General features: G+C 47.1%; 2 protein-coding genes and 1 long non-coding RNA gene across 21 annotated transcripts in view; 1 reads left to right on the forward strand and 2 right to left on the reverse strand.

Annotated features, from left to right (window-relative positions):
• On the reverse strand, positions 1 to 7086 carry UCK1 (uridine-cytidine kinase 1). Of its 2 annotated transcripts, XM_053373446.1 has the most exons (7): positions 6862 to 7083; positions 5347 to 5506; positions 4370 to 4466; positions 3751 to 3893; positions 2877 to 2971; positions 1631 to 1679; positions 1 to 1391 (listed from the first exon to the last, which is right to left on the reverse strand). In XM_053373446.1, the coding sequence occupies exons 1-7, from the start codon at positions 7003 to 7005 to the stop codon at positions 1204 to 1206; spliced, it is 876 nt and encodes a 291-aa protein (XP_053229421.1). In that variant the 5' UTR covers positions 7006 to 7083; the 3' UTR covers positions 1 to 1203. The 2 variants fall into 2 exon arrangements, with proteins under 2 accessions (XP_053229421.1, XP_053229422.1); XM_053373447.1 differs by lacking the exon at positions 2877 to 2971 and having other exon boundaries at positions 1228 to 1391; positions 6862 to 7086.
• Positions 7087 to 11467: 4381 nt separating this feature from the next.
• LOC128407007 (uncharacterized) lies at positions 11468 to 14825 on the forward strand. Of its 7 annotated transcripts, XR_008328674.1 has the most exons (5): positions 11468 to 14161; positions 14205 to 14351; positions 14395 to 14457; positions 14521 to 14562; positions 14605 to 14825. It is a non-coding gene; the product is annotated as an uncharacterized LOC128407007 (long non-coding RNA). The 7 variants fall into 7 exon arrangements; XR_008328672.1 differs by having other exon boundaries at positions 11468 to 14182; positions 14226 to 14351; positions 14521 to 14825; XR_008328671.1 differs by having other exon boundaries at positions 14395 to 14499; positions 14542 to 14825.
• A 17-nt stretch (positions 14826 to 14842) lies between these two features.
• RAPGEF1 (Rap guanine nucleotide exchange factor 1) overlaps positions 14843 to 18537 on the reverse strand; it is a 111541-nt gene continuing 107846 nt past the window's right edge. For 11 of the 12 annotated variants that reach the window (XM_053374957.1, XM_053374959.1, XM_053374955.1 and 8 more), the window contains 3 exons: positions 17132 to 17229; positions 16519 to 16647; positions 14843 to 15686 (listed from right to left, as the gene is read on the reverse strand). In XM_053374957.1, coding sequence (XP_053230932.1) covers positions 15536 to 15686; positions 16519 to 16647; positions 17132 to 17229 — 378 coding nt within the window. In that variant the 3' untranslated portion in view covers positions 14843 to 15535. Of the gene's footprint in view, positions 15687 to 16518; positions 16648 to 17131; positions 17230 to 18537 lie in introns of those variants that run through there. The other variant, XR_008328669.1, reaches the window with a different exon arrangement.

The following is an 18537-nucleotide window of genomic DNA, read 5'->3' on the forward strand; positions in this document are numbered from 1 at the left end:
CATTTTTCCATGTTTTTTTATTTATTAACAAAGCCAAAACAAACCAACTAACTAAGTCAAGCCTTGCTTTTAGAAAATGTAGAGCTGGCAAGGCCTCACTTTTATCACTTGCCTGGGGGTTAAAATGACTCTATAAAAACCACTGACCAGGTATTTTCCAACGTCAAAACAAGATCTCCGAACTTTGAAAAATGCCACCTGGTAGTGGCAGCGATAGCAGCACAAATGCATTTTAATAGAAAAACATTTTAGATGAGGCAAACACTGTTTACTTAGTGGTGATTACTTATCAAAGAAGCATCTACCACTCGTTAAAACTACAAGTCAACTGGAAGCCGTAAAGAGATGGATTCTGCCATTGCCCACAACTGATCTCAGCGGTTGCCCCTTGTCTTGCTATATAGAGAGCGCAGAACTGCTCAGTCAGTTCTCCCTATGTTAGCTAGATGCAGTCTGTGAAAAGGCAGCTGCTTTATATTTAAAAACACACATCCTCCTAAGTCTATCCCTTCGTTACCTAGTGGAGTGCATAAAAACACCAAAGTTATCACCCCCACCCCGGTCCTTGAGAAAGCACCATATAACAGAGAGATAGAAGGGGGCAGGCTACCCCCATGGTTGCCAGAAGATAATGGTGATGCTGGATTTTTTTTGTACTAAAATGATTCTGGCTTTTAAAGCTAATGGGCACCCTTTACTTCTTTCCCTTAGCAGAGAGACAATACGCGGCAGAAGAGAAATTGCACACCATTCCACATGGCCCTTTCCTATCTCAAAATATTATGCAAAAGTCTTGCTGTAATGAAATGAATTTGCGGGGAGATAAATTTGACTTTGAAAAGCAGCCTTCTGGCCATCACTCCTGTGTCAAATTATATTGGGGGTGGGGAGAGAGAAATAGGGAATAATTTAAGCACAAAGACAATTTGCTTGCCTGTGGCAGACCCACTTTCTTTCCTAGAAAATTAAAAACCATGGCAGGCAAAGACTAGAGAGAACACCAAAAAAAAGGAGCACTTTTCCTTTTAACTTCTGGGGCAGATTTAGGTACTAACTGAAAGGAGAGAAACTAAAAACAGAAGGCAGTTTAAAACCACAGATTCGTCACCTCTTGGAAGAGAATATGGAGCACTGAAGGGCATCCAAAGGGAACCTTGGAAGCGGTCAAAAGTCCAGCTGGTGTGGGAGGGGCTTCCGGCCGCCTTAGTGGGGGCGGCTGCTGGACTCCAAGTGAGATCGTTTGCCGGGAGCCAGCAGTGGGCTGCTGTCTACTTGCTCAGGGAAGGGCCTCTTGGAGGAGCGTCCATGCCCGTTCATCGTCCCACGCTGCCACTTGCAGAGGTCACCATTAAGAATGTCCTGGATATGCTGCACAATGAGGTTTATAGCAACTGCCGGAAGAAAGGCAAGAAGTGAGTGGAGGAATTAATTACGGGAAGGGGACAGAGGTCAGTGGCAAACTAAGCACAGGGTCTGGCATCTACATTATTGCTAATTATTACAAAGGAATCGAGGGGCAGGTGGTGAAAAATTCCAGCTAATAACCATTTCAGAAGTCTCTGCATCTTTGCCTGAAATGAATATACAAAATGAGCCTTCAGGAGCCTAGAACGGCAAAAATGCCTCTTACCCATGTTGTCCACTCCTCGAGGGATAATCACATCGGCGTATTTCTTGGTCTGGAGATAAGAAATACAACAACTGTGAGTCTATGAACAAACCTCCAGAGCTGCCTCTAGTGCCCTCTAGACATTGGTGGACTTCAACTCCCAGCATCCCTCAACGTCCCCATTCTGGCTCAGTCTGATGAGAGCTAGAGTCCCAACCACATCTAGAGAGTTCCAGGTGAGGGAAGGCTGCTCTGGAGACATCTGACCTCTGCCTTTAGGGCAGGAAGGGAGCAAGGAGGCTAAATCCATGTGGCCTTTGTGAAGACGCTTCCTCTTGTTACTGGTGTCATTTATGACAGAGGAATCTTCCTCAGATCAGGTTACCGTTCCCTTCCAGGCAACCCTCCAAGAGCCACATTCCAGTGATGGGTGGGACCGGAGGCAAAAGCAGATGGGGCAACCTATACATTTTACCTTTGTAGAAACTAGCCTACTATACAAACACTGATGCACTCAACTCCAGCACCCAGACAAGTGAGAGGCATCAGTGGAGTTCAGGGAAGCATTCCAGCCAGGGAAATACATGCTTTGCAGCAAGGGCTTTGAGAGATGTAGCCTGGGGGAGTGTTCTGAAGGCCTGACACGTCTGCAAGGCTTACAGTTCCCCAGGGCTCACTTTTCACAAGATACTTTGGAGAACACAGCCCACCAGCCCCAGCCACCACAGCCAACAACCAGGGAGGGATGGGAGCTGTAGTTCAGAACATCTGGATAGCACCAGGGGTTGGGGAAGGCTGTCAAAGAGGCACAATTCTCTCTGGGATGCAAGAAGTCCCTCTGGGTTCCATTCCCAGGAAAGGCTTTGTCCCAGAAGAAAGAGGGAACCACACAATTAAGCTCAGTGGAATAACACAATTTAGCACACAGAAAGGCCCAGATCAACTTCTCCAGCTAAAATAAATAACCAGAGAGCAGTTGATGGGGAAAATACCTCCTCTCTGCTTGAGACACAGGAAAGCTGCTGTCAGAATAGACACTACTGAGCTAGGTGACCTAACTGTTTGACCTGCTTTAAGGCCACTTCCTATGTTCCTAACATGAAGGGGAGGGGGAAGAAACCATAAGTTTGATTCCAAGCCAATGTCTATGAAGCCTCTCTTGAGGCAGCCAGAGAGATACTGCGAGGAGGAAATGCTCCTCCACCAGCCTTCCATGCTTCCAAAATGGGTTTGAGAGGGAGGAGGGGGGGTTAAAATATTTTGGTACCGGCAAACAGAACTCTTCGAAGGCAGGCTTGACAAACGTTGTGTACTGGGTCAGGATCTGCTCCAGGTCCCTTCCCCGCTTCATATCCCGGAGAACTACAGCCGGAGGAACCAAATAGGGCAGTTTAAAGAGACAAAAGAAAGTCTTCAAGCAGCACAGAATTACAACCACAGTTCAAGTCCACAAGATGTAGTGATGGCCAGCAACGTAGAATGCTTCAAAAGAGGACTGGACCAATTCATGGGGAACAGTAATGCTATTGATGGCTATAAGCCATAACGTCTATGTTCTGTGTTCCAATGTTGGTGACAATATGCCTTGGCATACCAGTTGCTGGGAATCACTGAGTCTCTTGGGTTTGCCAATCAGAAGGGTGGCAGTTCAAATCCACACAATGGGGTGAGCTCCCGTTGCTCTGTCCCAGCTCCTGCCCACCTAGCAGTTTGAAAGCACACCAGTGCAAGTAGATAAATAGGTACCACTGTGGCAGGAAGGTAAACAGTGTTTTCGTGCACTCTGGTTTCTGTCACGGTGTTCCGTGTTGCCAGAAGCGGTTTAGTCCTGCTGGCCACATGACCCAGAAAGCTGTCTGTGGGAAAACACCAGCTCCCTCAGCCTGAAAGTGAGATGAGCACCGCAACCCCATAGTCGCCTTTGACTGGACTTAACCATCCAGGGGTCCTTTACCTTTACCTCTGAAGAAGCATTTCCTAATGAGAAAAGATATCTTTTTTGATCAGGGCTGGGGAATCTGTGACCCTCCAGATGTTGCTGGACTCCAGCTCCCATCAGCCCCAGACAGCATGGCCAATGGTTTATGGGATAGCGGAGGCAACATCTAAGGAACCAAGAATTCCAAGAAACCAGGGGTTACCTCTCCGGGAGAGCCTGACATCTGAGTCCGTATCAACGAAAAGACGGAGATGAAACATGTCCCGGATGTCTTGAGTATAGAATACCAGAATCCCCTCAAAAAGCACCACATCTGCAGGGTAGACCATAGTCGTCTCAGGCAGCCTGCAGTGGACATGACACGGAATGGCAAGGTGTGGTTAAGAAAGGTCCCAGTGTGACTTTTCCAAATGCCCAGGGAGAACATCTGGAATGTCATGCTTCCCGTTTCAGCACTTTAGAATGCTTGAGGGGGGCTGGGGATGTTTAGCCTGGAGAACAGGAGACCGAGAGGTGATAGGATAGCCATCTTCAAAGAACTGAAGGGCTGTCACATGGAAGAGGGAGCAAGCTTGTTTTCTGCCGCTCCAGAGGGTAGGAACCAAACCAATGAATTCAAATGACCTTAGGAAGATCTTTCTGATGGTAAGAGCTGTTCGCCAGGGGAACGAGCTACATCAGGACGTGGTCATCTTTCAGGGATCCTTTAGCTGCGATCCCTGCAATTGTAGAGGGTTGGACAAGATGACCCTTGGGGTCCTTTCCAACTCTACAATTCTAAGACCACATTTTGCCCAAAAAAACAGGAAATGAATACTGACCTGGAATGGGTCACAAAATCGTACGTTGGAACCTCAACCGTTTGGCCATCCACAATATTCTTCAACGTCATTTGCATTAATTCATTGTCAAAAGCATCTGTGCAATGCAAAAAAATAAAGGGTGGCCAAACGAAACTGGATCAGCAGCAGAGGCAGTTTCAGATTTAAGATGCACTGCAAGTCAGGCACTATGACGGTGGCACAAAAGCTGCTTCCACGCAGTCTGATCTCATGTACTGAGGACCCATGCAGGCCATGTGAATTACTGGTCCCGTATCACAGCAGCAACTAACAAATAGGGCTTTATTACCTGTTTGACAGGTGGGATGTGGAGGCAATTTCACCTACACAAGGGGGCAAAAGCAGATGGTTCTGTGCAGTGCTAGCCCTGCTCAGAGTAGAACCACTGGAATGGATGGCCTTGACTTAGGTGCTTAAATTTCAGTGGGTCTACTCTGAACAGGGCTTAGCTGGCCGCAACATAAAGCTATCTATAGACAGCATCTTCAAAGGCAAGGGTTGTTTTTTTAATAAATACAGTGGTACCTCAGGTTAAGTATTTAATTCATTCCAGAGGTCCGTTCTTAACCTGAAGCACCACTTTAGCTAATGGAGCCTCCTGCTGCTGCGCCGTTGGAGCACAATTTCTGTTCTCATCCTGAAGCAAGGTTCTTAACCCGAGGTAATATTTCTGGGTTAGCGGAGTCTGTAACCTGAAGTGTATGTAATCTGAAGCGTATGTAACCCGAGGTACCACTGTAAATGAATGCTGGGTTTAATTTTTAAAGATACAGACAATATTTGTTCCCAAGATTCTCCAGATCACAGGCTGGAAAACACAAAGTCAGACTGCTGCTGGATGCCATAAGCATAACATTTGGGGGGCAGATGTCCACTCTGAGGGAGACCCTCTTTCCCATCCATAGGACTGCTAAGTCTACTGCCTAAAAATTACCCGGCTGCCCCACTGGGTATACCTGGGTGATCAAAGTTGTACTGTCCCTTCAGGGCTTTTGCCTTCTGCTCCGTTGTAAGCACTTTATAGAACCGATCCTGGCTGAGGATAACGACTTTCCGCTGACGGTGATCCACTTCATTTTGCCCCACCAACTCCATGATTTTCTCACACACTGTTGACTGCCCGGGGAGGAGGAGAATTTTGGAACACATCAGAAAAACAAACCAACCTACACACGTGGTCGAAATTTCTCAGCCTAACATACCTAAAACAATGAACGTAACACTGAAGTCCAGGAAGGAAGAGGCAGATGTAACCATAAATTTAAACTGAACAGACGGAGAAGACCCTAGAAGCCAGAAACCTCACAGTGCCTGTTTCACCATGCAAAGTAATGAGGGACTTGGGGGGATTTTTTTGGGGGGGGAGAGCAGTGGTGGACCTACATTTTGGGGGCCCTGAAGCTTGAACTGTTATGGTGGCCCCTTCCCAACCAGCAACGAGGTCTGGGTAACCATTGTTGTCTTCTTCAGTGGGTTGTGCCACAACAGATCACAACAATTTTCAAAGAAATTGTAACTACCGCACCTCACATTTTGATTAAAATTGCTGTAATCTTGCATGTCAAAGTCACTGGTGTGAATAATAATAATAATAAATCCTATGCCTTATTGTTTTCTAGTAATGGGGGGAGGAAATGAAAAATTGGGGAAATTTGGGGTGTCCTTTTTAAAGAAAAAAAATGTAAGCTATGTGGACTAAACTCACTTTTGCGCCCCCTCTGGGATTAGGAGCTCTGAAGATTAAGTTTCAATAGTTTCATAATAGATCATCTCTCCCTGGAGACCTAGAGATGTGAGGATACACTGCTCTGCCTCCTTTCTTTTAGCAAATGTTTTGTGCCACTGGGGAAGTGGTAATTCTGTATTGATTTGTTTTGGATGTTTGTATGCAATGCCAATAAAAGGTCTGATGATGATGATAATAGATCATCATCTGCCCCTGGATGGTGGAGCAGGAATCACAGGCAAAAAACCACTGTGGAGTAGGCACTAAAAAGTGTCAAGACTAGGCCCTGGGAGAGATCAAGGCTCAAAACTTCCCTACTCCAGCCATGCAGCCCACTGAGTGACCTTGAGCCAGTTCCATAAGTGTCTCAGCCTAACCCACCTCACGGGGTTGTTGTGAAGATAAAATGGGGCGGGGGGGGGGAAGAAGAATACACGTGACCCCCTTGGAGGAAAGATGAGATACAAATGTAAGAATAAATGCAATATGAGCATCACCATCATCATCCGGGACGTTTAAAGGTGCCAGGAGAGATATAGGGAAGATTCTCAGGGATTTGAAGCTTTTGCAAGAATCGCGCGCAGGTTTTTTAACTGGTCCGCAGTGCAATGCAATCAGGAGAATTAACTCACATTCTGTTGCTTTGCTTGCAATATCGTTATTTTGTTGTTGTTTTTGCATTTTTATTTTGCACTCTGGCAGGGGCGCGGCGGCCCACGTAGCCAGGGAGCCCCCGCTTACCTACCTTGCCGCTGGCGGTGCCTCCGCTCACCCCGATCAGGAAAGGACGCGGGTGCGGCCGCTCCGCCTCCCCGGCGCCTGGCAGGCTGCTGCTGCTACTGTTACTACTACCGCTGCACCCGATGCCATTGCTGCCCGTAGTGGCCATGGCTTGGGCATTGCAGAAAGGGCCGGCCCCGTTTCAGATGCCGCAGCTGCCACTGCCCCAGGACGTACAGACTCCATCTCCCAGCAACCACAGCGCGGCGGGGAGCGCTCCGTCGGCTCACGGGCGGGCCGCGGGGCACGCTGGGAAACGAAGTTCTTTAGCCTCCTCCGGAGAGCTTGCGCAAAGTCGGTTGCGCACGAAGGCGGTAGTGACAAGGGGCGGGGGCGCCGGGGGCGGGGATTTCGGGGTTAGGAGGCGGGGCTGAAGCTGGGAAGGAAGCGCAATAAAGTGCTGCAGCACAGGATAATAAAAAAAAGTTAAATACTTGGAAATCCGAGCAACTATAATCAACCAAATTTAGTTCATTGCGCAGCACCACACTTAAGGCTGAGTACACAGCATAGATTTAAAGTGCATTATTCACTACCACCACCAAGAATCCTGGGTACTGCAGCTTGTTATGGGTTTTGGGAATAGTAGTACTGTCAAGGGATTATCTACAATTTCCAGGATTATTTGGGGGAAATTATGTACTTTAAATGTATGCCATTTAGACTTGTGACATCTAAAAGACTAACAATTCATTTTAGCTTATGCAAATTGTTTATTAAATTTCTATCCCACAGTTCCTTTCAAAAGGAGACCAGGAGTGGCAGAAATGCTATTAAAAATAAAATAAAATATATTAAAAACCATTTGTAACATCTAAAACCATCCCTCATCCTCCAGCAGCTTCAGGGTTAACTGAATATCTGAATAGGACTTGGCAGCAGAAAGTAAAACAGCAAACCCCAAACCAAATTCTGAAGCTGGGGCAGCAGTGGCAGAGCAAGTAGAATTGGAATGGAGTAACCATCCACTGAGCGCTGGACAAATGCCCTTGCACCATTATGATAGGACTGGAAGCGCCTGCACCTGTGAAACAACTTAAGATGTGGAAGGCTCAGCCAAATGGCAAGCTGCGCCTCCAGGCAACACCCAGTAAGTGCAGGATCTTAGAGCGCCAGAGGAGGAAGTGGTGCTGGCCAGAGTGCCAGTACCCTAGAGCCTAGGTGAAGGGAACATAGTTCCGCGTGGCACCTATGGGCAGATTGCAAGGGGAAGGAAAGGTGCTGCTATATAATATCAGTGCAGAGGTTGTGGTGCTTCTGTGGTGCTTGCATAGCCCAGCTGATTTGTGAAAAACTGGGCACAACAGCCATCCAACAGGTAGCAGAGCCAGGGCTGCCCACCAACCCCTGGTGCCAACTCCAGGGGCCCCATGGGCTTGTGTACCCACAAAAATGTTGCTGTGAGTGCCCAGCCTCTGCTGCTGCTGCCACCTGCCGCCTTACTTCTGGCGCTCTGGTGCTGACTGGGCTGAAGCCTGTGCCTTCATTGTGGGGCCTCTGTTGAGGCCTGCTGCAGCCATGGATGTGGTTCTGGGGTGGTTCTGCAGTGGGCCTCAATAGAGGCTCCACAGCAGAGGCCCTGTCCCAGTTGCTATTGCAGTGCTGGAGCACGCTTGTGCACTGCGCATCATGATGTGGCAATGTGACGTCACACCGACATGACGGTGTGGTGCGTGCAGAGTACCCACAGTGTGGGGCCGAAGTCAGTGCGCCTGCTACCAACAGAAGGAGTAAATTTTTCGGACAGAAGGTATGGGTTGTTTATCCCAATCAACTCAACCAACCTGATGAGATGATCAGCCAGAGGTACTTACTGGGTGGTAATAGCTAACACCACTTGCCCAATTCATCTGCGTACAGCTTAAGTAAAGTGCAGGAATAACAGGATTCTCGACCTGCTTATAGGAAGCATAACACACTACCTGTGTCATACAGTCCTTTATCTTGTGTGTATTATGTTCCCCATATTGCAGATAACCAATTTTGGTTTTTTTTTAATGCAAGCAGGTCATGGAAAAGGGAAACAAGCAATTGATGGAAGCAACCTTATAAGCTCTTCTGTGCATGAGCAGCAAGTTCCTTTCTAGAACCGAAGACTGATGATGTGACAGAGAACTGGAAACAGTCCTATTCCAAAGTGCAAGCTGTTATTGGGGGGCTGAGAGAGCAGAGCAATTAGCAATATGAAGGGAAGATAGCGTAAAGCCAAGGGGTGGAATGTGGTGGAAATGCAGAAGAATTGCAATTGAAGTGGTGTAGGTGGCCTTGCGCAATTCACCCTTCGTCTAATGCCAACTCCTGTGGACTTCATTGCTTGCACGAGAGCTTCTGTTCTTGGAGATGGCCCAGCTGTGGGTTGATTGCTTTGCTGGCCTAGATCATGGGTAGGCAAACTAAGGCCCGGGGGTCGGATCCGGTCCAATCGCCTTCTAAACCCGGCCTGCAGACGGTCCGGGAATCAGTCTGTTTTTACATGAGTAGAATGTGCCTTTTTATTTAAAATGCATCTCTGGGTTATTTGTGGGGCCTGCCTGGTGTTTTTACATGAGTAGAATGTGTGCTTTTATTCAAAATGCACCTCTGGGTTATTTGTGGGGCATAGGAATTCATTTTTATTTTTATTTTCAAAATATAGTCCGGCCCCCAACAAGGTCTGCGGGACAGTGGGCCTGCTGAAAAAGTTTGCTGACCTCTGGCCTAGATCATGGGACCCCCCCATGTCAGATGAAGGTAACCTAGAGAAAGGAGAGCTTTGCTGCAGTTCTAAACTGCTGACATGTGCTGCATAGCCTGGCCAGACAGAGATATACAGTGGTACCTCAGGTTACATACGCTTCAGGTTACAGACTCCGCTAACCCAGAAATATTACCTCGGGTTAAGAACTTTGCTTCAGGATGAGAAGAGAAATCGTGCTCCGGCGGAGCGGTGGCAGCAGGAGGCCCCATTAGCTAAAGTGGTGCTTCAGGTTAAGAACAGTTTCAGGTCAAGTACAGACCTCCGGAACGAATTAAGTACTTAACCTGAGGTACCACTGTACCATAATTTTCCGCCCATAAGACGCCCCCATGTATAAGACTATTTTTGCGGGCTCAAATTTAAGAAAATGGGGGGGGGGAGATGGCACAGAGTCGTTGAGCTTTTTTTGGGGGGGGGTTACCCAGGGTTGTTGAGCTTTCTAAAGGGGGGATTGCTGAAAATCGCTCACCCGCACGTGTCCAAAACTCCGCCTCTTGTCAGAAGCGGCCTATCGCCCGCCCAATTGCTGCGGCGACAGCCAATCAACACCAGCCATTGACGCAGCAACCAATAACACATCCAATAGCTGTTGAAAGCCACGGCAGCAACCAATCAAACGTCTACCCTATGTACTATCCATGTATAAGAAATAAACTAGTCTTATACACAGAAAAGTACAGTACTTTGCTGCTACATCCCTGGGGCTTTCTGAAGCTGAAAGGAGGACTTCTGCCATTTGTATCCTTGTGTAAAGCAGGGTCTGGTATTCTTGTGTCAAGATCCTTTGTTTTTGATACAAATGTCTGGGCACATTTTTGCCTCCACAAAGGGAATGGCTTCCACATGAAGCGTGTGTGGTCCCAACATGGGATGACCTTCTTTAAAGAACCGTAGCTCTCTGGTAGAGCACCTGCCTTGCAAGCAGAAGGTCCCAGCATCTACCCCCAGCATCTCCAGGTAGGGCTGCAAAACTCTAAGACCCCAGTAGGGCCCACCAGTCTCTGGCCCGTTCGTTCTGTGAGTCACCATTTAAATACTGCAGAATGCCACAGAGTAGCACTATACTGGGTGCCCTTGGGCACTGTGGGAAATTAAAAAATCAGCTCCCAGACATCATTGGGGGGCACTGTTGCTGTCACCACCATGCAGATGCCTAACGATGGCTCAGACCGAAGGAACTTTAGGAACCCAAATCAGACTCATTGGGCCATCCAGCTCAATACTGTCTACAATATCTGGGAGAGGCTTTCAGGCAGGAGGTCTCTTCCATTTCTTCCTGGAGATGCCAGAGTTTGGATTTGGGACCTTCTGCATGAAAAACATGCACAATGCCACTTAGTTGTGGTCTACTTCCAAAGATGAAGTAATATTCTAGTCTCTGTGGTCCTGAAGAGCTGGTTTTAAGTAGAGACTTGGAAAGCTGGCCTTATTCTGAACCAGACTATTGGTCCATCCAGTGCAATATAGTCTACACTGACTGGCAGTGGCTCTCCAGGGTTTTAGGCAGGGGGACTTATCCCAGTCCTGTTTGAAGCTGTTGGGGATTGAATTTAGGGCCTTCTGCTTGCAAAGCAGATGCTTACACCAGCGAGCTACAGCCCTCAAACTTTACTCAGGAGCATACTGATTCTGAATCTGGCCATGGCAATTCGCCTACCACCTGGTTCTCTGGCGTGGGATTTCCCACTGTGGATCGCCCCACCTTCCCCCCATCTCCCACCAGGCGAATGGCCCAAACAGGCCAACCGACAGGAACCAGGAAGAGAGACATGGTAGACAAGCAGGAAACCAGACCAATGGGAGAAACTGGATTTGATTGTCACTTTAATCTTGGCTGACCAAGGCATGCACTGTAAAATAGGATGATATTCAAGGCTGGGTTCTTTAACCACATTTATTGTCACTTGTTTGAGTGTCTCCCTCGCCCCTTTCTCTTTAATATATAAAAAAGTAACAGGTCTGGACATTTTTACAATCAGGATTCAGGGTGGGTGGGGTAAACCATAAATATACACCATCAGACCGAGGGAGGCTGGTTGGCAGAACAGCAAAGTCAAGGAAATTTTTCAGCAAGCTTGAAAATGCAAGGAATGCCTCATCTTTTTTGAAGCACAGAGTCACAACTTGAACTGGGGGAAAAAACCCCACACCTCTTCCTCCCTTTGCCCCCAATGCCTTCGCCCCCACCCCAATTTAAGTAAAACCCCATCCCTGCCAAGGGAATGACTGTGAGAGCACCACAGTAAATAGTGCTGAAATTAACACAAACCAACAGTTGGATTCTCAAGCTGGGTATTTTTTTGCAGTAAATGCAATTTTTATGGGTTCAAATTCCAGCACATATTTTTCTTTAAAAAGCTCCAATGCCTAGGGTTAACAATCATTTAAAACTCTTACCTGTCTACCCGCCCACCCAATTCTGAATGGAGCAAGGGTTAGAGGAAAGTCTGGAAGCCTTTGGTCTACAAATCCCATTACCCAGCACCACCATGTAACCCCAAGCCGGCTACAGGGGCGGATGGGAATTGTGGACTGACAACCTCTAGCGGGCCAGACTACAACTGGTGGGGCGTCCCTGGCTCTATCCACTTACTCATGAACCAAGACACGGGGGCAAAGGCTCACCTAACCCTTCGCTCCCCAATGTGAAGTGCAATTAGGTGACTAATAGTATCATTCTGAAGCTGCCAGGGTATGAAAGCTGCAGATTCTGGTGAGGGCCAGAACCCCTCCAAAGGCGGTAGAAATGTAAGGACCTTTTTAGGCCCACCTTAGCTGCAAGACTGAGGGCAAATACAAAACATCCAATATTTTCTTACTGGGGGGAGTCCTTCACCAAACTCTTCTCACCCCAACCCCAGACCCCCTGATGTCACTGGCACAGGAGGTTCACCCACACATGCCCATCTGTGGCAAGTTGAAATGAAAGACACACACAAGGGTATAAACGGCAACATATAGCCTGCTGCAAAACACCCTTTAAATTAATAAAACAAAACAAAATAAGATGAGCTGCACAGCATTAGAATGGAAGATTCTGCAGAGAAGGTTGGGGCCAGGTGAGTAGTCTGCTTCTGCCCAGTGGGTTTCCTCCTCCCAATTTTATTCACAGGACAAGGAAAGAGAAAGAAGCCTCTGCCTCAATAGATAACAAAGCCATTGGCTACAGTTAACAAACTGAAAAGCAAAAGTCATTCCCAAATCCTGGGCAGGCAAGTCAGGAGTCCATGTCTTGAGCCCAACTTTCAACAAATTGCTTTCAAGATTATTTGGCATCAAGAAAAAACAACTGCTCTGTTTAGGCCCCCTTATATTATATTAAAAGAGAGAGAATGTGAGCTAGTTTGGATTTAACAATCCTAATTTGCTAAACCAGCAGTTCATCATGGTTTCTTTAAACTAGGCTTGGGGAATTTTTGGCCCTGCAGATGTTGCTGAAGTACAGTTCCCCTCATCCCTGGCCACGCTTGCTGGAGCTGATGAGAACTGTCTTCAGGGACATCAGGAGACCCCAAAGTTCCCCATGCCTGCTTCAAAACCCAAAGCTTCCTGTTGACTCCAAAATGTTGTGGTTTAATCCTTGGGCTCCAAATTCGATGTAAAAAACCAGGATTAAATCCTGGCCACAGTACTATTTCAGCTGCAACAATAAACTCTGGTCCAAAATAACTATGATGGAAGGGTCAAAGGCACAGGAGTGAGCAAGTGGGCACAACACTCATTGCCGGGCCAGTAAAGTTTTATTAAATTAGGATCATTATCTCTGAGCTGGCCCCCATATCAGCCGCAGCTCCTGTGAAGGTGGCCTGTAGCCAAGGAGATGCTTGCTTGTTGCTCAGACCAAGAACCCAGTGTGACCTGGAAGCTGTTTTATGTAAGGTGAAGACACTGGCCTGAGGTGGTTGATTTCAGGTGCCACAGTGGGTTAGCAGAATGAGATGGACAGATATGACTCATTTGGGGAAGAGAAATCCATTGGGAAGTTCTTCTGCAGAAGCATCAATGAAATAAATGGAAGATGCGAAAGAGTGTTCTGATGCAGGTCTCTCCAACCTACTTAATTTGAGGCAGCTTTTCAACTGTTTTGCCCCAACTGGATGGTGCAACAGCTCCTCACAGATGTGCCCTCCCATCCCAAGTTCTCACTTTGGTTTTAGACACCACCCCCATCTCAGCCTGATGCTTCCAGACAGCCATGTATTTTGTTTGCTTTGTTTTCCTTTACGCGTTGCTTAGCACTTTGAAGTTTCTTCTTAAAAACCCCATGGGCCACTCAGTCATGCATCCAAAGAAAAAGGAAAGGAAACTGATGATGTTGCCTAAAGGTTCGTATTTACAGACGGTCTCATTTTCTACATGTTTACTGCATTAACAGCTAGTACCATCGCTACAATAAGGGCCCCCATAGCGAGTACAAGGGGGTGGATGTCACAGAACCTCAACAATTCCAGATTTCCTGAGTCAAATAAGAGTAAAGAGATTCCAGGTGAATTTGGGGACGATCCAGGTGAATTTGGGGAAGATCCAGGTGAGTTTGGGGAAGATCCAGGTGAGTTTGGGGGAAGATCCAGGTGAGTTTGGAGAAGATCTAGGTGAATTTGGAGAAGATCCAGGTGAGTTTGGGGAAGATCTAGGTGAGTTTGGAGAAGATCCAGGTGAATTTGGAGAAGATCCAGGTGAATTTGGAGAAGATCCAGGTGAGTTTGGGGAAGATCCAGGTGAGTTTGGGGGAAGATCCAGGTGAGTTTGGAGAAGATCTAGGTGAATTTGGAGAAGATCCAGGTGAGTTTGGAGAAGATCTAGGTGAGTTTGGAGAAGATCCAGGTGAATTTGGACAAGATCTAGGTGAGTTTGGGGGAGATCCAGGTGAATTTGGAAAAGATCTAGGTGAATTTGGAGAAGATCCAGGTGAATTTGGAGAAGATCCAGGTGAGTTTGTGGAAGATCCAGCTGAATTTGGAGAAGATACAGGTGAGTTTGGGGAAGATCCACGTGAATTTGGAGAATATCCAGGTGAGTTTGGGGAAGATCCAGGTGAGTTTGGAGAAGATCTAGGTGAATTTGGAGAAGATCCAGGTGAGTTTGGGGAAGATCCAGGTGAATTTGGAGAATATCCAGGTGAGTTTGGGGAAGATCCACGTGAATTTGGAGAAGATCCAGGTAAATTTGGAGAAGATCCAGGTGAGTTTGGAGAAGATCCAGGTAATTTGGGGAAGCGGTGACAGTGGTGGACATACTGTCCAGAGGGCAGCTGCCCATCTTGGTCCTTTTCCACATTGGTGATGGGGGCCATTTGATTGATTAAATATCCCTGTAAACATGTAAGACTTTGCAAGGGTAGAATGTTACTTCACTCTTTTTTCCTTTTTTTCCCTCCCAGTGTCTGTGGGTGGGGAAGCATTGTGAAAAATGGTTCTCCTCGGTTATGACCTTGATGGCAACTCATTTTTCATACCTCACACATGCTAAATGCCCACTGGGCGAGACCATGGGCACGTCAATACATGGCTCAACGCAAGATGCAGCAACTTCGCTTCTCTCTCGTCGTGTTGCAGTGCGAGGAGCACAAGAAAAAAAAAGTTCAGATTTGGCAAAAGTGGGAACACTCTGGCACTAAAAAAACAAACAAACCCTGACCCCTTTTCCTGTGTGCTCCCTTTTCAGGCAGAAAAGCTCATCTATGGCACTGAGGAAGGAGAGCAGGACGCTGCTTTGGTGACTCTCCCCTGCGGCCTGATGGGAAGGGAGCCCACAGCTCCGCTGAGACAACTCAACCCCTGGGCTGGGCCCAGGAGGGGAGGAGGTGGGGGGATATGGCCCGGTCACAGGTCCAAGTCTCATAGCTGCCGTCTGTGCAGGCGCCCAGCGATCCTTTTGCCCATGGCCTTCATTAGCTTCCCGTCTAGGTTTTCTCCTCCCTGTCTGTCTTCCGCCTTGTGATGTTTCGAGGCTTGATTTTGAGCGAAAGTTCCCACAAGGCCTCCTCCGCCAGGTGGTCGCTGAAGTCATTGAAAAATGAGATGATGTCATCATTCCGTTTGATGTCGTAATGCCTGCAGCAATGAGAGAGAGAGAGATATGTTTTATAACAGAAAGTGCCGCTTTATTCAGGACTGCCCCCTAGCTGGAAGCCAAAAGAATGCAATGTTCAATTCACTGCCTCCCCACCCCAAAAGGCAAGGCTCACTGATATAACCAGAACATAAAAATTCTGCAAGCCAAGCATCCAAAATCCTGTGCTAAGAGAAGTCAGATAGTGTGGTCTGTATAAATTGGACAGATTCACCTAATTCCCCCTCCTCCACTATCTTCCTTGGCTGCTTCTGAGGGTGCAGTAATTGTCTCCAAATGGTTAGGCTAAAATAAAAAGCTGGTTGGTTCTCTCCCTGCCCAGTGGTATCCGTTACAAAGCTACTATAGACGTAATCCCATAAATGTCTACAACAATGCATTTCCTGGAAATTGTTAGGCAAGTGCTTGCATAACAAGTCCATGATTTCCATTGATTCTTATGGGAACATTTCTAATCCATGATCTCTCTCTCCCCCCTCCCACCATGGCTTCTTCCTTAAATGGCTGCAGTCAACCAGCAAAGAGACAAAAGAAGAACTCTCCTGCTGTCTGATTTGTCCAACCTCTCTCCCTCTCTCCATGGCTTTTGCCTGAAAATGGCTGTTGGTGACCAGCAGCAAAGTTGTGGCTAATAGTTTCTGGCTTCAATCGAGTGGACAGGGAAGTGAAGTGGAACTCTCCACCCCCCACCCTTTCATAAAATGCCAGTCTAGACAAGTTTCTTGCTCTTTGCTATAGTCACACATCGCATGCTCCTAGTCCTCAAGTGTTCATAGGTGTGCACAATGCAAGAGAGCAGTGGGTACCACTTACACTTGCTGGAAGCACCTCATGCTGTCCAGGATGTTGAACTGCTGCCAGCGCTTGGAGAAGTTGACTTTGCCATCAATGTAGTCCGGATTCCCCAAGTGGACAAAGGTCAAGTCTTGCAGTATGAGACCTCTGGAGAGAAAGAGGTGTGGAAAAGGAAGATGAAAGCCTTCTGTTATGGTTTGAAATGACAAATGTGTTCACATAGGTCTATTAATATCTCTGGGTCCGACCCAGAGGGCAGGACTTCAGTTACAGGAGGGTAGATTCCTGGTGAACACCAGGAGAAATGTCTTGATGGGAAGAGCAGTTTTAAAAGGGAACTGTTGACCTAAAGCAGGCGTGGGGAGCCTTTGGCCCTCTGGATGTTGCTGAACTACAACACCTATGATCCCTGGCCATGCTTACTCGGTCTGATGGGATCTCTGCTCCTGACCTGGAGGGATAGTGGTCTCTCATTTGCTGTGAGAGATTTGGCCAGCCATCTGTTGGTGATGACCTTCCTCTGGACTTCCCCAAGCTGAGCAGCAGGTGAGGTGGACCAGATGGATTGCAAGACTCCCCTTGCGGCCAGCAGTGAAACCCCAGAGAATGTTTGTCTGTGTGAGCTACTCACAAGTAAGGTATGCAAGGCGGCTCCACCTCTGAGAGGGCAGCTCGGTATGCCCGGAAGGAGGAAGAACTGTCAATCAGAGTGCAATACTCAGCCAGACCCTGGCAGGAGACACAAAACATGGAGACATAGCATGAATTGTTTTGAGAGACTGAACACATTTGGATGCTCCACAAATCCAGGTGGGTCGGAGGCAAAAGATGCACCTCTCTGTATTCTGCTACGGGACACAGAAGAATCTAGCACCTCAAGAACCTCATTCCTGGCAAAGAGCAATAAAAACGAAAAAGCAAGTGGCTACTAGCTCTCATGGTTGTGGTGAAAAACTGAAGGGCACGCACTTTACTACACAGTGTTTCCCATCAACAGCTGATGACTGGTGGCAGCCCGTCTTGTTACTGCAATCCACTGGAAAGAAACTCAAGAGCTTGCGCTAGACAAGGGATACCACCTTTTATGGAATATTGAGATTATACAGGAGAAATCACGCACATTCCAAAATATTGACAAGGAGGATTATCAGCACCAGACTGTTTTCAAATGGTGTGAACTCTTTTATTTCTTACACAGCGAGTGAAACTTTCTCTTCACAACTGTCTGCTCAAGTTTGGGATATTTGGAATTACATCTGACTGTAATATGCCGTGTTCTTCTCTTTCATGTATACTGAAATTGTGGTGATCCAAATGTTTAATGTTTGGTTTGTTGTTTTATAATGTGGGTGGCAGGAACAGGGAAGTTGCTTAATTTGGTTTTTTAAAATTATTGTTTCCTCCCTTCTTCCCCCACCTCACTCCTTCTTTCTCCCTTCTTTCTTTTTCCGTTTTGCTCTTCTCTTTTGCTATGCTCCTGTTGTCATTTTTTATGTACCGTCACTGTTGAAAATACTATAAGAAGCTATTTACCAAAAAACAAACAAACCCCAAACGAGTTGACAACTGGCAGCAGAAGGCATTGAGTGGATCCTTTGAAAAGCACTGCCTTTAAGGCAAGGTGTACATGTTAGCCAATGCAGTACCCTCCAGATGTGGTTGGGCTACAGCTTCTGTCATCCCTGGCTGGCTAGGCCTGATGGGGTGGAGGAGTCTAACAACATCTGGAAGGTTTTGTTCATACAAAACATCTTCATCTGCTTCAAGGAGCAAAGACTGAAGTACCAGGGAAGAGCAAAGCGGGAGTGAGCTCCTCTGTGGTATGCAGAGTGTGGCTTCTGAATTTGGCTAGACAGCTGATTTTACCTTTTGCAATCCCACACAGAGAAATATTAGTAGAGTAAAAATAGCAAAGTTGCTTATTTTAGGAAGTGCATTAACTTGGACAGAAAAGACTGTAGTTTTATGCTAACTAACTAGTCAAGAGGAAACAAAGGCAGCCATGCTTGCTCTTTGTTCTTTCTAGTGCTGGACTTT

Source organism: Podarcis raffonei, chromosome Z (assembly GCF_027172205.1).
Source record: "Podarcis raffonei isolate rPodRaf1 chromosome Z, rPodRaf1.pri, whole genome shotgun sequence".
NCBI classification, from domain to species: Eukaryota; Metazoa; Chordata; class Lepidosauria; order Squamata; family Lacertidae; genus Podarcis; species Podarcis raffonei.

What these genes read in the sequence shown, in the direction of transcription:
- UCK1 (XM_053373446.1), bottom strand. Translation starts at nt 7,005, where the DNA reads ATGGCCACTACGGGCAGCAATGGCATCGGGTGCAGCGGTAGTAGTAAC. An exon ending in GTACAACTTTGATCACCCAG is followed by an intron (nt 4,467 to 5,346) that starts GTATACCCAGTG and finishes TGCATTGCACAG; the next exon opens with ATGCTTTTGACAATGAATTA. An exon ending in TGTCAGGCTCTCCCGGAGAG is followed by an intron (nt 2,972 to 3,750) that starts GTAACCCCTGGT and finishes CTCCGGCTGTAG; the next exon opens with TTCTCCGGGATATGAAGCGG.